This window comes from Gadus macrocephalus, chromosome 19 (genome assembly GCF_031168955.1).
Source record: "Gadus macrocephalus chromosome 19, ASM3116895v1".
NCBI lineage: Eukaryota > Metazoa > Chordata > Actinopteri > Gadiformes > Gadidae > Gadus > Gadus macrocephalus.
The window spans coordinates 10,696,087-10,719,053 of NC_082400.1; the positions used below are offsets into that span (position 1 = coordinate 10,696,087).

The 22,967-nt window shown below is 45.4% G+C and overlaps 2 protein-coding genes across 15 annotated transcripts in view; both read right to left on the reverse strand.

The window, feature by feature from the left end:
- The window catches only part of atp5f1c (ATP synthase F1 subunit gamma), a 341,300-nt gene that overhangs the window by 10,521 nt on the left and 307,812 nt on the right, over positions 1-22,967 (reverse strand). The gene's annotated exons all lie outside the window — the stretch shown is intronic.
- celf2 (cugbp, Elav-like family member 2) overlaps positions 5,143-22,967 on the reverse strand; it is a 33,456-nt gene continuing 15,631 nt past the window's right edge. The window contains exons 4-10 of one of the 14 annotated variants that reach the window (XM_060037883.1): positions 22,662-22,799; positions 18,648-18,710; positions 18,295-18,408; positions 14,906-15,085; positions 13,821-13,964; positions 12,857-13,031; positions 5,143-10,396 (exon numbers count right to left, since the gene is read on the reverse strand). In XM_060037883.1, the coding sequence (XP_059893866.1) occupies positions 12,904-13,031; positions 13,821-13,964; positions 14,906-15,085; positions 18,295-18,408; positions 18,648-18,710; positions 22,662-22,799 (767 nt within the window). In that variant the 3' untranslated portion in view covers positions 5,143-10,396; positions 12,857-12,903. Of the gene's footprint in view, positions 10,397-12,856; positions 13,032-13,820; positions 13,965-14,905; positions 15,104-18,282; positions 18,412-18,647; positions 18,711-22,661; positions 22,800-22,967 lie in introns of all 14 variants that reach the window. The other 13 variants (XM_060037878.1, XM_060037882.1, XM_060037880.1 and 10 more) reach the window with 13 other exon arrangements.

Here is a 22,967-nt window from a genome sequence, read left to right on the forward strand (position 1 = left end):
TTGGGACAACTTTATTTCCCTTTAATCCGACATAAAGCATATTGCAGGGTCACTCAAAACATAACATATCAAGTAGCATAACGCCAGAAGAGGTATACCAGCATTTGACGACGCAATCGTTCCGCACCTTGTGTGTTTTCTAAGCGTAGAGCAGCGGAGGCGATAAGCCGCATTATCCCAAAGCGGGATAGGAGGGATTGGAGCACTACAGTGCTACAAGGTAACTCTATCCTCTCTGTCATGCACTGCAGCTATCCGACCGCAGACGAAAAACCCAAATATACATGTACCCAACACAAGCACGCACACGCTAAACCACTTCTGACATCGACAGTTAAGTAGATAGCAATACATTTTATGAACAAATGTATAGCTGGTCTAAGCAAATCAACTGAATGAGAACTGTTGGAGGTTATGAGCGTGTCGGGTGAGTGAAGTGGCGCCGCAGCCAATCACAGCCACGGATCTTGGGGCGCCAGCCAATGGCGGGCGCATTCGCAGAGTCTGTCAACAGTGTTTCTGCTACGGGAGGCCGCCTTTGGGGGTTGGCTAGGTAGGCCTCGGTGAATACAAATAAGCATAAAGTTTACAATTATAAAACCCCTTTCTCGTTTGTGAACAAACCACTAAAACAATACCTGTAAGTGCCCGGTAAAGAAACTGTGCACCGGCGTACCTCTTCTACCCAGCACCGGCCACTTTTTAAAAAACACAGTTAGCGCCAGTCAGCCCGCAGCACGTCCCGCTGACAGACAGTAGATATGATACCATGAACAAGTTCGATCTTCCTATCGTTTCCTCAGGACGGCGGACAGAAACTCACCTTTGGTCCGGACTCGAGCGTGTACACGTTGATTTACATCGCTGCGGGTATTTCCCCGGCCGAAACGGGCACGATAATATCCATGATCCTGTACCAGGAAGTCCAGCGTTCTTCCTAAAAGAACACTTCTCAAACTCTATGGAAAAGCCCTGCAGGGCTCTGTGACACCGATCCCCGTCCAGGTAGCGATGCGCCGCCCGATGGGCTAATCTCACGTTGGCTCAGCGTCGGGACGAGGTTGCGACATTCCTTCCAGCCATGATCGGCCAGTTCTGGCCACGGGCATCATAATTAACGAACCCTTCATTTAAATAATATCATTGTGATCGGTAAGGAATTCTGAAGAAACCCTAAACAAAGCATTTCGATCTAATACAATTTCATTTTAAATGCTTACAAATTGAAACATTAGTTGTATGTTTCCGGGCCTTGATGAAGACGCTTAATAATATTATTATTCAATGTATCTTTCGGTTGGACCCGCCAATATAAACCTTCAATGCAATATTGGCATTATTTAAGGATTAGTCTATGGATATTTGACAATTTCTCCATTGGTAGGCTAACACAAAAGCCTGATATTGATACGCATATCAGGCCAGGCTTTCTATGACAGTATAGGCTACTGCAAATATATCGCTACACGCTGGTTTGTCATGTTAAAGACTTGTTTTCAGCAGTTCTGATAATGTGTGTGTGTGACCTCAAAATATACACCTGCATGTCAAACACGCTGGGTGACTCGGGCTGCCGAATAAACTCTGTATATATATTTTTATTCTATGTATTGATTACCTTAAGAGCTACAGTAACAGCCATTTATGAATATTGACTTTAGGCTGGCGTAGCCCTATACCTGCCACTTTTAAAGGCTACGTCTTCATGTGCCTAAAGCGCCCCTTTGTGGCGGACTGGGTTATTGCTATTCCTGTGTTCACCTTGTTTATAGTGCTCTAGATTCATTTGTTGATCATATCAGCCATTAGGCAGTGGAGGCTAGGTCTAAGTAGTCCAAATAACCAATTTCCATAGCGTAGTAAAATGAACCATGTTTCAAAGTCACAATAACTCAAAGCGGATCAAGGAGGTTCACATATAAATAACAATGGATATAATCGTGCAGTGTTACTCCTTATGTGGACAATTTGTTATGGTGCAACGTGTCTGCGTGTATCGCCCTTTCGCAAGTATTCATTTCAAGGTCTGTTAAACCGGGGATTGCAGCGGCAGTGTCTGTAACAAATTCCAAATCAACGGCACCAATGACGCGCGACAGGTCTACCATTCGGGCACCAAACATGGAGGGTTAAAAAACGCGTGTTCGTCAATTGGTCATGCCCACGCAGCTGCCTGCTGCCTTTGTTCCTGGGCCGCTTACACGCGAATGCGCAGTGATACACACGTGCAGGCGCACAAACACAAAAAAACGTTTACAAAGGACGTCTTGGCATCTGTCATTCATCGATAACGCCGCAAGATGGCAGCACTATATCACCTTAAATAGACTACCAGGTCAAATGAACAAGGCATATAATCTTAAAATCAAATTTTTGGCTGGACGTTATGGCAATTTTTTGAAAGTCTTTCTTGAACCGTCGACACGCCGACCTATTATTTCAAGTTCAAAGAATAATGTTTCAAACAAAGGAGAGATGAGTTACCAATTTTCTTCAAAGGATTGCATAAGAAATGTGAAAAAAACGTTCGTGCCTAGCTTTGATCAGCCCTATAATTTAATTAGTCCAGTACCAAAGCAGCACTTATTTGGAATTGTATTCTCAGTCTGGTTCTGGTATATTCTCCCTGGCTGTGCCAAAATCAAAAGGAGAAGGTAAAAATTTGAAACATTTTGCTTTGTTAATTTGAAATTTGCGTAGTATTGCACCCATAAACCGCCAAAAAGTGTACGGCATCTGCTACACAGACTGTTTTGTTTGTTTGATTTGTGTTGTTCAAAACGAACAAACCTGCACCATTTTTGTTAGGTTTCAAAACAACGATGTAAGAAGCTCTGTCCCTGTTGACATTCAAAAAAAGCTAAATTGTTATAGCCATGGTACAAACTTTCGCTGGCTAATATTCTCAAAACTTTATCCATTATTTCTGCGAATGCTTCACAATATTCTAGTCATTACTGACCGTGCTGGTTATAGCTCAACATATCCTTTATCTTAACCTTTCTGAACCATATATTAGCTCTCTGCTTAACCATTAATAATGTAAACAAAGTTTAAAAACTCTTTTTTGATTATCAAGAGTTGTGTTCTGACTTTCATCCTTTGTGTGACGCACGCGCACACACACACACACACACACACACACACACACACACACACACACACACACACACACGTCTCGCCATATTTTCCATGTACATGAGAAGGCCTTCGTATCCACATTGGTTTGATGGTGAAGTGAGTCCCGCCGATGTTGAGAAGGTTCCAGTATTTTTTTAAGCTGAAAACAATCAACCCTCCCATGTTCCACATATCTATATATAGAAACATATATATATCAATATAGTGCCCATCACGCACGTTATACGTGTCGTTTTGTAAAAGTAAAAGGGAAGTTAGTACATAGAGGCTAATGATGCATTGAACGCCAAGGAATCCCACACACACTCTGTCCCTGATGGGAGGCATCATCTGAGAAACGCTGTGGCTTCAATCCCTAGCACGCATGGGCAATTAACGGCACAGAGAGCGCAATCCACCTGCCAATTAGTCGTCATTAGCCGTCTCCCCTTCCGTTCATACCGTTTGGTTCATCCCCCCCACCCACACACACCTCTTTACCTCCGCCTTCTCGGTTGGTGTGAGACAGTGAACAGTCTCTTCTTCACACACACTCTACAACGAGGTAGGGCGTTATGTTTCAAGCAGCTATGAGTGTGCGTGGGTCTTGTTTGCCTATGCTAGGCCTACTCCAAAATATTCCAAAATTAAACTAATGTTAGGCCCTCCCAGATCCACTGCCATTTGGCCTGTATTCAATGTATGATGGGCTATTTGTTCACTGTCTATTCAACCCAACGCTTGTATTCATTCATTTTTGATCGTATCATTAAAAGTGTGTTTTTCAAAGCACATTCTCTGGTCTGTTATAGTCAGGATGGGTACCTCAGGGAGAGGCAGTCGTCAATGGTTTTGCTGGTTCCAATGGATTCCTCTTGCACATGAGGTCAAAGTTCAAACGGCTGAAGGCTATGGATTCTCTGGATGCGGTTTGTGATGTGGTAGATGTTGACCTCGGATATAGTTTATCACGACCTAGCAATCGCAGGAGACTCACCTGGCATCTTTGGGGTAGTTGTAAATCAACATACAAATATGAAGGCTGAAAATGTATCGCCTTGAATTTGCAGGCCACATGTGCACAATGATATCTGATAGGCAGAATGCTTTTTATGAAGTTCTGGTTGAATCCAAAAATCAATACGCAGAATTGGTCCTGGCACAATTCCAACAAGGGACATTGTTAATTCGCCATAGGACCCTTCTTTTTTATTTTTAAAGGAGGAATACAAAATACACAATTGAACCAAAATAATAAACAAACAGTTGGAAGAAATTTAAAATGGAAGAAAATGTGACTCAGCATATAAAGTGAAGAAGCTCACCTTTAATTTCTCTTTCCTTTCTCTGTCCCTCTCTCTATCTCTCTCTCTACAGGGGATGCAGTAGTGACACTGAAACAGTACACAAAGTGTGGTTGGACATACACAAACACACACACACGCGCACACAAAGTCGACAAGTCTTGTCCAGCTCAGTGAGGCGACAGTGCAAGGCAATCCCTGACGAGGGAACACTCGGCAGCCAATAGGAGCTTGTTCCCTTATCAGGAAACACAGAAGGTTTCCACCCCTTTATCTTAAATCATCATCCAATTACTGTAAGCCATCCTGTGTTATCGGAGCCACATCCACAGTTAAGTTTTGAACACCTTGAATGTTTCAAGCCATGAATTCCAAGTCTTCGCTGTCTGAAATGTCAATGTCAAAGTATGTGTGTGTATGTATATACACACATATCTATATATACACAAAAACATTTATTGATATATACATATATATAATATATATATATATATACACACAAATATATATATATAGTATATATATTCTTTAAAGGCCACAATGTTACTTGTGTCTCACAGTAATATACATCCACACCATGATGTATATTGACTATGTTGAATGTGGACTGAAGATGGAATCGACTGTTAACTGAGTCAAAGAAACAGAAAACAACAAACAAACAACAAACAACAGACGCGCACCGAAACATACCAACACACACACACAGAGACGAGTATTAGGAAAAATGGTTTAATATAGGGGACAGAAGCAAAAAACTGCATCACACAAGAACATACGTTTACAAAAATAATTCTGACCGCTTTAGCTACACAGTTAAGATCACACAGAAGGACAAGAAGTGAAACCAGAGAAATCTTAAACAGCTAAAAGCAAACCAAAAGAGAGAACAAAATCTTCTTTATTAAACTAATACATTAATCCACTGAAGGTGACTAAATATTTCTATTCCTTCTTTTTCTATAATTGTCTTATCATGTAGACGACACAATACAGAAGTCAAATGAAACTTACCGCGGGTTGTATTGACAAACTTGCTAGAACTATTTATAAACTCTTCTCCAACAAAGAAATAGGACCCAAACTACTCGCCTACTCTCTCTATTTGTGGGGAGAGTCGAGGAGACTAAACCAAAAATAGGCGGAGGGAGATAGAAACAAAAAAACAACACTCAGGTGACAGGAAAGGAAAGTTAATGAAATAAAGCCAAAGATTTTCTAGAAAATCTTGTATATATCAAAAGCCAACGTTCTCGATGCCAGCCAGGAAATCAAACTCGGGGGTCCAGTCAGGATTCAGGCCATATCACCAGGCTACCACACAGCTTTTTTTTCTAAGATTTTTTTTATGTTGCATCCTTTAATCTCCAGTATAAAAAGTTCCACTGGTACAAAATGCATAAGTACAATCAGTTGTAGAAATAGGAAAGCCTGCAATGTTTTGTACTATTTCTTTTTAAATCCCATCCAATGACAGATTCCAGAAGTGTTGTCAAACAAACATACATCACGCTTACAGGATCCACTGAAATGCATTGACTTTGGCTTCTCTCAAGACAACACTTTTTAACTACCGAAATCCTTTTTAGAATCAAAAATGAAACAACGACAAAGAAATAATCCATTAATTCCACAGATGACAAGCTCTTTTACGGCACAGAAAGAGATAAGAACGCACAGACATTTTTTTTTCCTCCGGAAATCCTTGACGTAAGCCATAATGCAAAGTAACAACACATTTTTTTAGTTTCTTTTTTTTTCCTTTCAATTTTTCCATTGTTTGATAAATAGCACTTAAGATAGGCTAATTGAAAAAGAAAAATAGCAGAACGGAGAAGTTAAAACGTGACACGATAGAAAGATTACAACAAGCATCGGCGATGACGGCCCCTGAAGTGTGAAACACTCGACAGCGATTCCTGCAATGGACACAATTGTGCTTAAGACATCAGAACCCCCCGCCCCCCCCCCCCCCCCCCCCCCTCCCTCCAACACGGGAAAATAAATAAAGTAAAACACGACAGGTGCTTCAGACTAAACAGCACCGTGTCGCGAACGTCTGGCGGTGTGCAGTGCTGAGATTTGGCAAATTACAGCAAATCGAGTACAGTGACAAGTGGCGTCAAAAAGAAAACGAAGAGAAAGGACGCAAACAGACGCGTGCGACTGTGTGTGTACGTGCGTGCGCGCGCGTGCGTTTACCGAGTCACTTGTTCTGCGTTGTGAGTCGATTTTACTCTTCAAGAAATGCTGTCAACAGCATTGACCCTGTCTCTGTTGCTTTGACGATTGTGCGATAGAAACAAAACAAGGAGATAAACGATTGGGATGTGGTTGAGGTGAGTCGGATCGGGTGAGGGGCGTGTAAGTGGTCCGTTCAAGTGCAATCGTATATCTCACCGCCCGAAGAATCCCTGACTGGGCCAATCTGAGGGGGTTTTAACACTGCGACGGATTCCAGTGCATTGTGGGACGTCATTTTAAACCATCTCAGACAAGTTATTGGTCTATTAATACTAATTGATCAGGGGAAAGCCTGGCTGGCTTTCATTTAAGGTAGATATGGCTATGTTCGTGGCACTGCTCTCGCTTTCAGATGCAATTTAGAAAACCTCTCCTGCTGTTTGTTTATTTGTTTGTTTTTTGGCTTTGGACCGTGGGTAATGAAGGCTGGGCTGTGTTCGTTCCTGGCCTCGCCCGATGCAGTTTTTTTTGGAGGTTGGAGACTTGACCCCTTCTCTCCAACCAATAGAGGTTTTGATTTCCCCTGTTGCTATTCCAATAATATGTCTCTCCACACAGTCCCGTCTCTACCATCTCTAATAACCGAAGCAACAGAAATAAATAAATAACACAAGCCCTCTCTAAGCTGCTTTTAATTTTTTTTTCCTTGTTCCTCCCCGTTAATGACTATGAGGAAAGTGCCGCCTATTGTTTTCTTCTAGCAGGTGGGGACAAAATGGCGTATGGACACTTAATAACAGCATATAAAGCAACGAGACATGGGCAGACACCACACACAACATCTTTCAATACTGTTACGAAGATCCCTGGTTAAGGCGGGTGGTGAGGTTCTATAGAAAATAGTGCTGCCTTCATGTTTTACTGTGTTTTTTTGCAGATCGTAAACTAGGCTTTCAGGGAGGGGAACTGTGGTGGTGGAAGGACAGGTGGGTGGGGGGGCAGTTGGACTAGACAATACTGTGTCGTGTAAACTGTCACACACTAAAAACATCACGTTTGGGCATCGTTCAACTGGGTTTGGCCCACGGCACCACTGCATTCGAGTAGAGGAAGTGTTACAGTTAAAAACTAATTTCAAGAGTCACCATATATATATATATATATATATATATATACTGTATATATGACAAAGTGGTTGGGGAGGGGGGGGTGGGAAGAAACGCAGCTAAAGCAGTCGACTAAATAAAAAGTAAAGACATTGGAGCCTACAAAATGCCCCTCTCTCCATCAAGGCGGTGTGCTTTAGTTGTTTTAGACTGAGGCTTGTTTACTGGTTGTTTCCAGCAATGCAAACGTCTTACCCTGTGCTTACATCATTAAAGCGAACACACATATTTCAGGCTGACTCATTCGAGGATGTCGAAAAAAAACCTAGCGAGGCATACCGTGACGACTACCGTTGGAGTGTTTCCGAAAACGAACAAAAACTCGGACAAAGGGGGAGGGCCTGTCCTAAAATAAGGCTTTGTGTGTGACTCGCGGTGGTCCTCTGACGCGTGTGTGTTTTAGAGAGAATCTAAATCTGCTTCCCAATCCGCGCGCGTGTGCAAACGAGTGAGCGTGATAGAGGAGTGAAACAGAGTGAGCAGATTGCTGGGAGAGAGAAAGGGAGAGAAAGAGCGAGAGTGAGAGAAAGACAAAGACTGCCAAGACTCATGGTAAGGCTTTGAAGAGTTATCAAAAAAAATAAACTGAAAATATTTGTGTATTCGTGTGCAGTTTTTGGTCGTGTGTGAGTTTGTGCACGTACGCAATCCCGATGAGGAACGATAACTGACGAGACTTTCACACTCAGGGGCCCTCAAGCACATCAACAAAGTAAACTGTGAGGTTTGCACGAGAGTGTGTTTGTGTGTTGGTGTTGGCCGTGTGCGTTTATATATGTATATATATTTATATATGACACATGGGCACATTTGTACAACTTTACAAAGAGGAAAAAAAGCAAACGTGACATTTTCAGGCAACAAGACCACAGAATAGCAATTTAACAAACTCTTCTTTTTAAATCTATATTTTAAATATGAGTGATTCATACAAAACACTTAATAAAATACCCATGTTATCAAATAATTTCACAAGAAATACACTGACGCGCTAGGCAGGAAGTACCTTCAGAATTTGGCACTAAGTTCCACTGATCTGTTTTTTTTTTTTCTCTTTATAAGACATTTTGCTGAACAACAAAACACATCTAAATATTTGTTTTTCTCACGGGAGAAATAAAATAATGACATTGATGCTTCACAAGCTGACATATCATATATAGATATATATATAGATATATTTATATTTATATATATTTTTAGGAATTTTATATAGCTAATTAACCAACAAGAATTTTAGCAAATAGGGACTCCTTTAAAAACAAAACAAGAGAAAACGTAAAATAAGGAACAATTCTAGTAATATGAAGGCTTTGTCTATTGTTCAAGTAAATTGTTTTTTTTTGTAGTCTTTAAAAACAGGAGACATTTAAGACTGTTAGACTTGGTGATGAAACGACAACTAAATTGACTTACGAGGAGCACCGACGTTAACATGGGTTATACAGGTATCTAAGATTCATTTTTTTTGTTCTCTATACATTTACACAGTAGAAAATATAGGTCATTTCGTCATGTGCATTTAAACCACGGATTGTCTATCTGTGAGTTAGGTCAGAAAAGGCGACACAAGTAGGTAGCATCTCTCCCCTCCCTCCCCCGTCCCCCGAAACAGGGCGAATGTCTTTTTTTTCTTTTTTTTGTTACCTTTAAACTACTCTAGAAAAAAGTGTTTTTTTATATATAGACTTTGAATGAGAAACCGAGCCACTTCAAATGGCCTTATCAAAAAACTTTACACTGCCTGAAAAATGTAAAAACCATTAGGAGAGTGCTCTGAGAGATAGAGTCCTAAATATTGATCAGACAGTCTCATTTTTTAATTCAAAACTGTTTGGAAGTAGTCTTATTTTTTAACCATATAGAAACTGGCGGCAGGCTGCTTCTGACCTCAGGTCGCTATAGTGGTGACAGAAGCAAGACCACTCGCCAGTCCCTCTACCAAACTTTCAAGTTTACTTTAAATAAAGAAGAAACGCAAAAAAAGAGCAGAAAAAAAATGAACTCAAAGAAAAGCAAGAGAAGAAAAAAACAAATGGATCGGTATGAAACTGAATGAAAATATTTTACCGTATGTTTTTTTTGTACTAACTTCAAAACTACATTTTTGTTGTTTGTGTCCGTAAAAAATTCTCAGTCTTTTTTTTCTCGTATGAATGCAGCTTTAACTTGTTTTTTTTTCTTCTCCTCCTCCCTTCACATTGATGCATGTTTCCATCCCGACCCCGTCTGACCTATCCTAACCTCTCACGTGAATCCTACTATCCCACAAAAGCCCCGCCCCCCCCACCAAGCCCTCCCAGGAAATACATCCAAAATGAGGTAACATGCAAAGAAAAAAGAACTCAAACAGACATCTACAAGGTCAACCTTACAGTTCAAAGTTCAAGATGGTCGGTAGGCGGCGACCAGGATATGATCTGGTGAGCTCAGTAAAAAAACAAGAGAAACAAAAAGACAGTTGAAAAAAAACAAAACAATTACGGGGGGACGACGATGAACAATTTTCTTTTTTGTTTTTTTGTTTTGTTTTTTGAGTGGTTTTGTGTTGTGTTTTGTTTGTTTTTGGCGCCACGGAGACATGCTAGGCAAACGATGAGCTAACAGGCATGGAGATGGGTTCTAAGGGGAGAAAAACAGGGGAGAGGAGAGAGTTACACACACACAGAGCCAGACTGGAGCACCACACTAAACTACAGCATTAAAATCAGGAGAACAACAACAGCAACAACATCAAATGACAAACAAACAGCAACAGCAACGTTAACAACAGTTCTGGCTAGGTTAATTGGCAATTGGCTTAATATTTTTTGTCTAATTAGTAATAAGACAAAAAAGTTATAATATAATTGTTTACGTTTTAAGGGCTATGCTACACAGAAATAAAGGACAAACACACACGCATACACATTTACAAACACACCCACACACACACAAACACGCGCACACAAGTTAAATACAGACTTAGTCTCGACCCCAACCACTGCGACAGAAAACACTCAGAGCTATTTCCATGGCACCTGCTATACTAAGGAGCAGTGCTGGAAGATGTTACTTGAGATACATTTGTTCATAAATATTTTTTTCCCTTGGAACAAGCAAACAAACAGACAAACAAACAAACAGAAAACTAAACATAAATGCATAACACATAAAAAAATGTAGAAACGAAAATGCACGGAAAGGTAGAGAGAGATGGACAGGTGGAGTCCCACTACTGATGGATGGAGGGAAGAGAGAGAGAGAGAGAGAGTGGTTAAGAACGCAAACAGAAACGAGAGAGAGGGAGAGAGGGAAAGAGAGGAAGAGAGAGAGAGATAATCACAAACAGATGCGATGCACAGACGTGGGTGTGTGTTAGGTGTGTGTGTGCGTGATTTGTTAAAGTGTGTTCGGTGTGTGTGTGTGGGGGGGGGGGATCTGTGTGTGTTTATGTTTGTTTGTGTATGTGTGTGTGTCTGTGGGGAGGGGAGGGGAGGGGGGGAGGGGGATGAAGGTGGAGTGATCTCTTGTGGACCAAAGGCTATGGTGTTTAACATGGTGCTGCACTCGTACGCTTTGGACAAAACAAAAGAGAATCAGCCACAAAACATCGGAGAACGCAGAGACGCTTCTCCACGACGGGTCTGGTCTAAATGACACTGGATCTTTTTAGGAGTCTGATATCTTAATGATAGGCAATAAATAAATCATTTTTTTTATTTAATCTGAGGCAGTAAAAATGCTGTATAAAAATATAACTGCTTTTTTTTTTACAAATGAAATTTACAGGCCTGTGGCTTTCTGTACTTTGAATCATTATTTGTTTTAACTATCAAGATACATCAAGTATTTTCAGTGACCACCCACCCCCCTTGCCCTGACACATTAACACTTTCTTTTTTTAAATCAATTTAAATGATAGCCTTCATTAAATTGTAAGTGTACTAATCCTTTCAACCAAAAAAACATACTGAAGCTGACCCATAAGATAATTAAATAATGTAGTTTGTTTTTTGTTTCTAATTCTGAGAAGCAAAAATACGTCAATAGACAATATTGTGTTTTTTTTTAACGATTAACTTGCTGGAAAGTGTCTCTTTTTATTTTTACGACAGGCTCATGTTATCGTAAAACTAGCGAGAAGCTAGCTCGGCTTTAGCGGCAACCATTAGTGGCCACGACCAATACACAGCAGAGGTCAAAGGTCAAATGTGCATATCATTGTACAATGCGCGCAGGAGGAACTCACTACTTCAGGTGTTGCTGCAAGGCCTTAGGCTCAAGAAAAAAAAGGATCATAAAAAAGGAAAAATATGGCTCCTGTGTTGTTTTATACTGTATACTTCAATTTTCACTATTCTAACCGACCAGTCTTCTAAAATGTACTAATGTTAACTGTATATTTATATATATATGAATATATATATATATATATATATATATATATATATATATATATATATATACATATATATATATATATATATATTTCTATATATATGCATAAAAAGCTATTATACAAGTAATAAAAACCTAACCCAAGATCGCTACTGTCTTCCACTGTATTCCATAAAATATACAATGGTGGCAATGGAAGCGTGCGGGTCAAGAAACGAAAATAAACGAAACTCATGAATCGTAATAAATAATAATAAATAAATAATAAGCAAATGGCTCATAGGAACATAGGAAAAAAAGCTTTCGCAAAATAAGGAAAACAAGGCATGTTTGTTTGTGTGTTTGTGTGTGTGTGCTTGTGCGTGTGTGTGTGTGTTTGTCTCCCTTAAGGTGTTTTTCTCATTGGACGCGCCCCCTTCCCCCCCCGGCCCCCCTTCTCCGCCCCCCCCCCTCCCTCCCATGCTAGTTCCTGTCCAGGGCGGTGGCCCGGGGGGAGGTGTTGGTGGTGGTGGTGGTGGTGGGGGGGGGGGTTGGCAATGTTGTGGCGAGGGGGGAGCTGGAGAAGGGGGAGGGGTCTGGGAGTTTGGGGGGTGGGGGTGGGGGGTGCAAGTGGCTGGCAGTAGGTGGTGGAGTTTGCGGTGGAAGGTGGGTTGGAGGGAGAGAGAGCGAGGGTGGATTTGGGGGGGGGGGGGGGGGACTTACCCTAGCAGTGCTAACAGGGGGGAGGCGGGGGGGGACCGGGGGAGGGATCAGTAGGGCTTGCTGTCGTTCTTGGAGCGCTTCAGCTGCACCTTCAGCCGCTTCATGCCGATCTGGAAGCCGTTCATGGCCTGGATGGCGGCCTGCGCCGACACGGGATTGTCGTAGCTGACGAAGCCTGGAGGGGTTGGGGGTGAAGAGAGTGAGAGACGGATGGGGGAGAGAGAGAGAGACAGGTGGGGGTTAGAGAGAGAGAGAGAGGGGTGGGGGTAGAGTGAGGGAGGGAAACAGAGGAGGAGGGTGTGGGGGAGAGAGAGAGAGAGAGAGAGAGAGAGAGAGAGAGAGAGAGAGAGAGAGAGAGAGAGAGAGAGAGAGAGAGGTTGGGGGAGAGAGAATGGGAGAGAGGGAGGGAGGGGGGAGAGAGAGAGAGAAAGGTGGGGGTTAGAGAGAGAGAGAGAGAGAGGGGTGGGGGTAGAGTGAGGGAGGGAAACAGAGGAGGAGGGTGTGGGGGAGAGAGAGAGAGAGAGAGAGAGAGAGAGAGAGAGAGAGAGAGAGAGAGAGAGAGAGAGAGAGAGAGGGTTGGGGGAGAGAGAATGGGAGAGAGGGAGGGAGGGGGAGAGAGAGAGAGAGTTTTGGGGGAGATAAAGTGGGAGGGAGGGATGGGGGGTTGGGGAGATGGAGAGAAAGAAAAAGAGCATGTGGGAGAGAGAGAGAGAGAGAGAGAGAGAAAGAGTGGAATAGAGAGTGAGAGACAGAGAGAAAGGGAGAGAAAAAGGTGAGGACAAAGTGAGGAGGGGCAGACAAGATGGATAGGAATTGTTAGGTTTGCAGATGTGATATGCGTGTGTTTGTTTTTGTGTGTGTGTGTGTGTTTGTGTGGGTTTGCGAGTGCATTTTTGTGTCCGTGCTTGCGTGCGTGTGTGCGTTTGCGTGTGTGCGTGCGCGCGTGCCTGTGTGTGAACCCTACCGAAGCACTTGCTCAGGTTGGTCTGTTTGTCGATGAAGACTTTGGCCGAAACCACGTTCCCGAAAGGCATGAACATCTGCAGGATGTCCTGGTCACCAAACTCCTGGGGGAGGTGGTAGATGAACAGGTTGGCCCCTTCGGGACCTGCAGGAGGAGGAGGAGGAGGAGGAGAAGGATTAGTGGAAGGGGTGGAGGCGGAGGAGTGAAGGGAGCATCAAGAGTCGTTTTTTTCCGGGACTGAACCCTGATCTGGATAGGGACACCAGCGTTTTATTCTTTCTCCGACCAAACCAAACTCCTGAATGTTTAACCATTCCTCAATTAAGATGGCAAGTCATTCTTAACCTTTGCTGCCTCTCCATTCTCCGTTCAGAGCAGACCGGCGGGTCTTTTCATGGGTGAATGTGGAGGTAAATGCTTTGACCCGACCGCATTCCAGAGGCTGAGCAAGGTTGGGTAATACACTCAATGTTACACACACTTTCCCACTCCACCCAGACCCCCGTCAACACGCCACCTTCACGATCAACACCGACCAGCCTATACACCATCAGATCCATCACACGCAACATCAGCACCAACATCCTTCTCCCATCATCCCCACCTCCACCCTCCAACACACCCACCACCAGGAATTTCAACACCATCTCCACCATCACGTCCATCGCCATCCCTGAAGCCACCACCATCACCACGCTCACTCACACCTCCACCTCCACCACCACCACCACCACCACCACCACCAACCCCCACTACCACCTCAATCACCGCACCACCACATCCACTCTCATTTCTACACCGCCACCCCCACCTCAATAACAACTCCACCACCATCCCCCGCCTCAAACACCCCTGCACCACCATCAACAACACCCCCACCGTCATTTCTCCAACACCCCTACTTCCACCGCCACCACCATCACCCCCACTATCCTCTCTCCACCACCACCACCACCACCACCACCACAACTTCCACCACTCCCACCCCCCCCCCCCCCCCTCCCCCAAACCTCCAGCACCACCTCAATCCCCGCCGCTCCAACAACCCCACCCTAACCACTGAGCAACAAGAGCCCCGTACGGACCCTCTTTCTGGCTGCCGGCGGCCCCTTGCTGCTGGAGCAGGGACTGGCTGTAGAGGGTGGGCAGGGCGGCGGCGGCGTACTGCTGGATCCCTGAGTAGGCCTGCGTCAGCGCGTCCATGGTGCCCGCCGTGCCGTTGCTGAGCCCGCCTCCGCCCAGGCCGCCGTTGAGGGCCGCCATACCTGAGAGCATTTGAGTAACTTTACATGAAAAAGCCATTAGCTCGTTAGCTCGTTAGTGCTCTGGCAACGCAGCTGCAAGGGGTGCCGTGTTTCACGGGTGAACAGACAAGACGGTACATGGTAGGCATGAATATGCACACATATACACACACTGTAAGCATGTTTACACACACACACACACACACACACACACGGTACGCATGGGCATGCACACACATACACATACAATGTACGCATGAGTATACCCACACTGTACACACATTTATACACTATTATACTCATAATAATGTGGGTTGGACGCAATAGGACCCTATTGTAAACGTCCTCTGTAGTACTATCAGCAGTACTGTGCCTAGTATGATTTCGTATGGCAGGCACCTTCCTCCAAAGCCCTTTACAGAGACATATAGAGAATGAGAGACGGGTCATGAAGGAGCTGAGGGCACCCAGAATGGAAATCAAACCCCTAACACCCGGGCCACTAAACCCCACGCCGGCAAACTACAAATAACTACTACCATGTATGAGTGTACGGCCTCTGACCTTTACATCTATGGTCCGTGTCCAACACCGCCCACGCCACAGCCCATTTGTGTGTGTGTGTGTGTGTGTGTGTGTGTGTGTGTGTGTGTGTGTGTGTGTGTGTGTGTGTGTGTGTGTGTGTGTGTGTGTGTGTGTCTTTGCAGGAAGACGGGTGACCCAGGGGTCTTGTGCTGAACACCTACTCACACCAAAAAAAGGAAGAAAAATGTACTAGTGCGGGAAGCCATCTCAGCCACTCGTTAGCATGTGTAATGGGATTTAATACCATCGCCTGGGGGTTGGGGAGGTGGGGGTAGATGGATGGTGGTATGGTGGCGAGCTGAGTGGGTGTTCAGCAGGCGTTGTCGGGGGGTGGGGGGGAGGTACTCTAGTGGGGTGTTTGACACCGGGCCTTAGATGCTTCCTGCCTTGGCCGTCAGCGATGGCGGCCCCGGAAATAAATTACTGGCGCGTGGCTGTGGACTATAGGTCACTCATTTATTCAGGAATAATTGTACCACTGACCTTTGCAATTCAATTAAGGGCCTGGATGGGCTTAAATGAGGGCGGTGATAAGAGACCACGTGCCTGTGGTGTGTGTGTGTGTGTGTGTGTGTGTTTAAAAGTTGTGTGCATGTGTGTGTAGAGTGCATGCCTAAGTTTTGTGTTGTGTGTCAGTCGTGTGCCTGTCCACGCATTGTGTGTGTCTTTTTTTGCATGTGTGTGTGGGAGGAGACCCATGTCACGTCTGACATACTCTGTATGTGTGTGTGTGTGTGTGTGTGTGAGCACCGCGTTTGACCGCATACGTGCATGTGCTTAAAGTGTACATAATGGTGTGTGTCTGTGTGTGTGCCTGTCTACATCGCTCAGAGAACACACGAGTGCAATTGTGTATCTGTCTCTGTGTGCGTGTGTAGGCCACAGCCTTATATGTACGTCTGTATGTATGCATGTATGTGTGTGGTTTTACACAGCCGGTATATGCATGACAACTCTGAGCGGAGGAGGAAGAGGAGAGGGAGGTGGGGGGGGAACGCGGGGGAGGAGGAGGGGAGAAAGGTCAGAGGAGAATAATGCTGGAAGGGAGGAATCGCTACAGGATCTCTGCTGTCATAACATCGCTGATGAAGATCCCGCTACTTCCTCCCTAGAGGTCGTGGTCGGGCAGGGCTCGCGGGAGCAGCCAGACCTCCAGACACTATTAAAGACCTGGTTTATGTGCACGTTATATACATCTATATTATATACACACACTGCACACAGCGGGGCCAGCTTGATCCTACAGCTAGGATCAAACCACGATTCATCCTTCTTTTTGAGCTGATATTATGTGATGATATTGCAGGTATATCTTTTTTTTTTCAGACACACACGGATCATGAACCGCAAGTAAAACGAGTCAAGGTTGTTTCTGAAAGGGCTATTTTAGCTTTTACTTTTCACCGAAGAAAAAAATAAAACTAGGTTCTAAACCAAGACTCTCCGACTTTCGTTTGTATGTCCTCCTGTTGCACACCGTGACCCGGGCGCTCAGTAAATATTTCATTACGTTCTGAAATAACGCCTCCTTTTCATTCAATGCTCCCATTTCCTATTCTTTAGCATTCACATTAACAACATACGGATGAGGTGCACAAACTCACTGAGAGACAACACCGTGACACGAATGGATGAAACACAAGACCCCTTGCAGCAAACTTAACCCAGAGACACTAGGATGAATGGATGAATGGGTGAGTGGATGGATTTAATCGCTGGATGGATGAATGGAGATGGATGAGTGATGGATAATGGGCAATGGCTGGATGGATGAAATGTGAAATGGCTGGATGACGTTTTGTTTATGGAACAAATTCAGAGAGAAGATATGAGTAAACTTCGAATTACCAGTGGCTCAAAAAAATAGACTCCAATTCATATGTGCCGATTCATAGGCAAATATCAACAAATGCTTCTTTTCAACGTGTATTCATTTCTTTTGATTCCCAATTTGTTTGTGCACATCATTCGCACACCACATGATTATTGTGGTGTGCGAATCGGTCACTCTGTGATATCTGATGACATTGTTTAATCATGACACTGTTTAACCATGACACGGGGTAATGGTGACGTCATGCGGTGAGACGGCGGGGATGGCGTGGGGCAGGGCTGCAACGCATTTATCTCAAATTAATCCCCAAAATAGTTCTATTGAAAACATCGTTAGAGCTGTATCGTTCGTTCCATTTATTTACACATATTTACACATTATACGCACGCAAACACACACACACACACACACACACACACACACACACACACACACACACACACACACACACACACACACACACACACACACACACACACACACTAAATATAATCATTTAAGAAAGACTGTCAAGAAATGACTAATAACTTACTTAAAATGTCAGTAAAAAGCAGGTATGGAATAAGGGAATCTCACTTTCTAAAGGCGAGGCTTCGGAGAGCCGGGGTCGAACTCGGTACCCTACGCCCACCCTAGTCCACTACACCACATTTACATTTACATTTAGGGCATTAAGCATACGCTTTTATCCAAAGCGACTTACAATAACACCACCCTTCCACACAAGCTGACTAACGCTGACTATCGTTACAACCCCCCCCGGGTGAGGGCGGGTGAAGGATGAGGGGTGAATACTCACTATTGACGCTACCTGCTAGTGCATTAATGTTGTTCAGGCCCACCGTGGCTCCAGCCAAGCCCTGTAGGGTCCCCAGCGAGGTCAGGGAGCTCATGGCCCCGACGTTGGATCCAGACGTTGTCCCCGCTACTGAACCGGGAGGGAGGGCGAGCGAGGACAAACGACAAAGGAGAAAGAGAGAGAGAGAGAGAGAGAGAGAGAGAGAGAGAGAGAGAGAGAGAGAGAGAGAGAGAGAGAGAGAGAGAGAGATGGGTTAGCACTGTTGAAGCGAGCACATCTTGTTCCGTTGACCATTTCTGGTCAAAGAGTTAGAAGAATAGTGTTTTTCTTTTTTTTTGTGTACCCCCTCCCATCCCCTTTAACACCTGTTAATAGATTGGCCTTCCGGGGACTAAGACGTGATCCCCAGTGGACTGCGGAGACGTTCGCTGAAAAGGCCAAACACGGGGACATAATTACGCGGCGATCCTAAGGCTGAGTGCGGCTCTAGTACATGCAAAGACAAGGTAGGGTCGAAACCCATCTGTAACAAATGTGACACTTCCAAATATCGGACAATGGAACAATGGTAGTTAAATGCAATGCATATATTTTAACCTGGTGAGGCTTACATTTTTATCAAGTGTATTTGTACTGGTATATCAAAATTAAAAACAGCAAAACAAGTATAAAGCCAATGGGTAAGAGTTTGAAATGGGGTGTGTTTGCCAGCATCTTTTGTGCAAAACACATGGATTGAAGACTTGTCTGGAAAGGGTAATAATGCTAACAACGAGTCCACGGAACAGAGAAGACACGCATGCAGGCGGGGCTACAGACACAATCAGCAGTGAGAAGAACAATCACTCACTCTTGCTTCAACTGAAAGCCTAAGCCTCAAATAAACTGCCAATTTTGGAAATGTAACTTCACACAGAGTGTGTGATGCTATCGTAGCTAGCGTTGTTTTTTAACACAGCCCGTCCATGAACTGGATTTGTTTCACTGGTTGAAATTATGTATTTTGTATTTCACCACCAATTCATGTTAATTGAATCACATCAAGTTTACGGTGGCTGTCTAATCGTCGTCCAATAACAATTCGTTTTTTTGTGGTACTCAAATCTAGCAAGCTACAAGTAAATATCCCCTGTTAAATGAGTCCCATAGGCTACATTACAGAAATTATAGCTGGTAGAATATATTCTTTGTGACACCCAATACTTAAATCAGAAAAAGATAGATGAGATGTTATTTCTAGTTGAAAATATAATTGGCAATTGAAACAGTTTTTCTCAATACGTTTTCTTTTCTTTCTTAATTGTTATGCTTATACACTGATGACACTAATTACAGCTTTAGCACTGTTGGAAAAAAAAAAATCTAATTTTGAATGTATGGTGCTGTGAATAGTTATTATGTTTTATATATGACACTAAATGACAGACCGGAACGGCAAAACCAACCTATGTGGATTACGACACACAAACACCAAAAATGGAAGCACAGACAAATACACACACCCACACAAACAAACAGACAAACAAACACACAAACACAATACTGCACTAAGGCGTTGGCGGCATGGGATGTTTGACCAAAATGGCGGCAGAGGGCGGGCTAAAATGCAACATGGCACCCGAAAGTGGTAGCCAAGCTTTTATTTTTAAACACATTTACTTCCTGTAGCCTTTTACCCTTGATTTCCTCTAGCGAGGTGTCAACAACAACGCAGAATACAGAACAGAATCACAACGGAATAGGTTGAAAGGAAGGCGAGACACCGAGTGTGGTATATGCAGCACTTTGTAAAAGAAAAGAGAAGGGAACGAATAAAGCATCAGACTTGCCAGCTTTTCTTCATGCAAAGCTAAATGTGTATTGATCCAACCCTGTTGTGCGAGCCAACGTGGCCCCATTCATGCTTGAACTCATGGGAGTCACAGAGAGCGAGAGAGAGAGAGAGAGAGAGAGAGAGAGAGGGAGAGAGTGAGATGAATAACCGTATAAATATATAGAGATAGATATAGGCCTTAATCGACCGAGTGTGAGAGAAATAAAGAGAGAGAGAGAGAGAGAGAGAGAGAGAGAGAGAGAGAGAGAGAGAGAAAGACCGGGAGGAAAAAGCAGGAAAGAGTGAGATAGAAATACAGGGAAAACAAGATAAAAAAAAACATAGTACTAGAATGAGGGAGACAGAGAGCAGAACAAAAACAGAGTCCAAAGAGAGAACGCACAGAACAGAAAGGGTGAAAGAGACAGAGCGACATATTGAGGTGCAGAGGAGAAAAGTGTGTAGGCCAGGAAAATAAACGGACTTGAGGAATGAAAAGAATGGGACACTGGCACTGACTGCAAAGCGAGCGAGAGAGAGAGAGACAGCCGGGCAGGAGACATCGTCAGCACAAATTTGGAGGGAAAGCTTTTCCCGACAGTTTTAACTTTGAATTAGGGGGAGCCTGCTCTCTGAAAGAAGATGGCAAAGCCCTTAGCTTGTTGGGCGAGTCGGAGCGTGATGGTTATGTGTGAGTCGAGGGGACAGAGCGTAGCTGCACTGGGATGATTTGGCTTTGGTGTGTGTGCGCCTGTGTGTCTGTGTGTGTGTGTGCGCGCACGTGCACTTGGGGTGGGGTGCTTCATGACAAGTGCATGGATGTGACCCTGTCTGAACTGTATTTTCCTTCACCCCCCCCCCCCCCCTCCCCACACCCCCAACTGCTAAAGCCCTGACTCCGCCGATCATCACATCGACGGGTGCCACGGCAACAACGGCAAACAGCGCCCGTAGCAGCAGCAACAGCAGCAGTAGCAGCAGCAGTGAGACCATAGACAACGAATACAGCAACACAGAAAAACAATAGAGGCACAACCCCAGCCCTCAACTCCCAACTCAACCTCCACCACCACCACCACCACCACCACCAGAGGAGGAGGTGGTGGCGGCGTTGGGGGAGTGTACGTCTTCTTCACTGAGGTTTATCTCTCCAGGGGGACTATTTGACAGTTGAGGACCCCCCTGCCCCCCAAAAGCAAGAAAAAAAAACGGAAGAAAACCAAAGACACCTCACTTCAAAAGACAGCAGTACAAAGATGCATGCCGCACACATCACAGCGCACGTACACACAGAACAAACGCGCACACACGCACATTCTGACGACGAGCTATAGGAGGAAGAAAAAAAAAAATGGACAAAAAAATACACGCACGCGACGTGAAACTTCAAAACAGGTCTTGCGGTGTGCAGAGCTCTGACAAGTTGTTGACATGGAGGTGTACACGGACAGACACGAACACGGAGGAACACACGCACACACACACACACACACACACATTCCCTGTCACCATCACAGGCACCCACACACAGAATGCTGGTACCGACACACACACGCACACACACACAGGCGCGCTCACGCAGCATGAGAGAGTGTGCGCCCACATGGTGAGAGAGGAAGTGAGACGCGAACAAGACAGGAAGTGAAGGCGGACTTTAAAGTCAACACTGGGTGGCGGTGGCGTTGGTGGTGGTAGCGGTGGTGGCGGCGGCGGTGGTGGTGGGGTCAAAACCATACTGGGTGAGCATGAGATCTCCATGGCGATGATGAGGCTCCTTGACGATGGTCACCGGGGGAAGGTCGGCGAGAGAGCGAGAGAGAGACAGAGAGGAACGAGGGTGACGTCATGAGGGGCAGCGGGTCGGGATGGTGTGGACGCACGCACGCACGCACGCACGCACAGGGCTGTGTCGGGAGGCGGTGGCGGTGGTCGACAACAGAGAGAGGAGGCGGGGGGGGGAGGGGGGGGGGGGGGTGGGAGGGGGGCGGGGCAGGGCGGGAGATGGGGTGGAGGGATGAGAAAAGAAAAAACAACGGATGAGGACGGAGCGGTTGGTGGATTTTCGATGACTCTTTTCGGTGAGGATGACCAAGCCAAGCTTTTCCATTATTTTTCTTTGCGCTCTTTTTTTCTGTTGTTTGTTTTTTTTGCGGACGACACCGATGGTGGATGGGGGACGGCGGAATAGGGTGGGGGGGGGTGGGGGGGGGGGGCAGGGTGGGGCCAGGAGGAGGCGAGTGACTTCAGGAGTGGGTTGGGGGGGATGTGCCCGGTCATGGTGGTCCTGGTCGCTGGGTACAGCCGCGAAAGCGGATGGAGGGGGGCGTGGCTAAGGGAAACTGGGTGGATCCCTCGTTCACCTCCCCCCTCCCCCCTCCCCCACCCCCCACCCCCCTATCTCTCAACCCTACAGCCACCAGTTTCCCCTTCCGTCCATCCTTCCGTCCTTCCTTCCGTCTGTTCGTCCTCCTCTCCTTTCCCCCCCCCCCCCCCCCTGCCTCCCTCCCTCCCTCCCCACACCGGCGCCCGTTGCCGCGGTGATGGCGGCGGTGGTGGTGACGGTTACCTGGGCTGCCCAGCGCCCCCAGGGACGCCACGCTGGAGGAGAGGGGGTTAACGCCGGACGGGGTGGCTGAGCTTTGGGCAGCCGCCGCCGCCGCCGCCGCCAGCGCGGCCAGGTTCTGCAGCTGGAGCGCGCTCATACCTGGGTGAGACAAGAGGCCAGAGAGTGCGCAGGAGGCAGGGGGTCAAAACCTTTCCGGGCGGGTGAGGTGGGGGGTGTGGGGGGGGGGGGGGTCTGAGGGTTGCTGCTGGGTGGTCGCACCCGAAAGGATGAATCTGAAACAAGGGCTCGCCCTGACCCAAAGAGAGA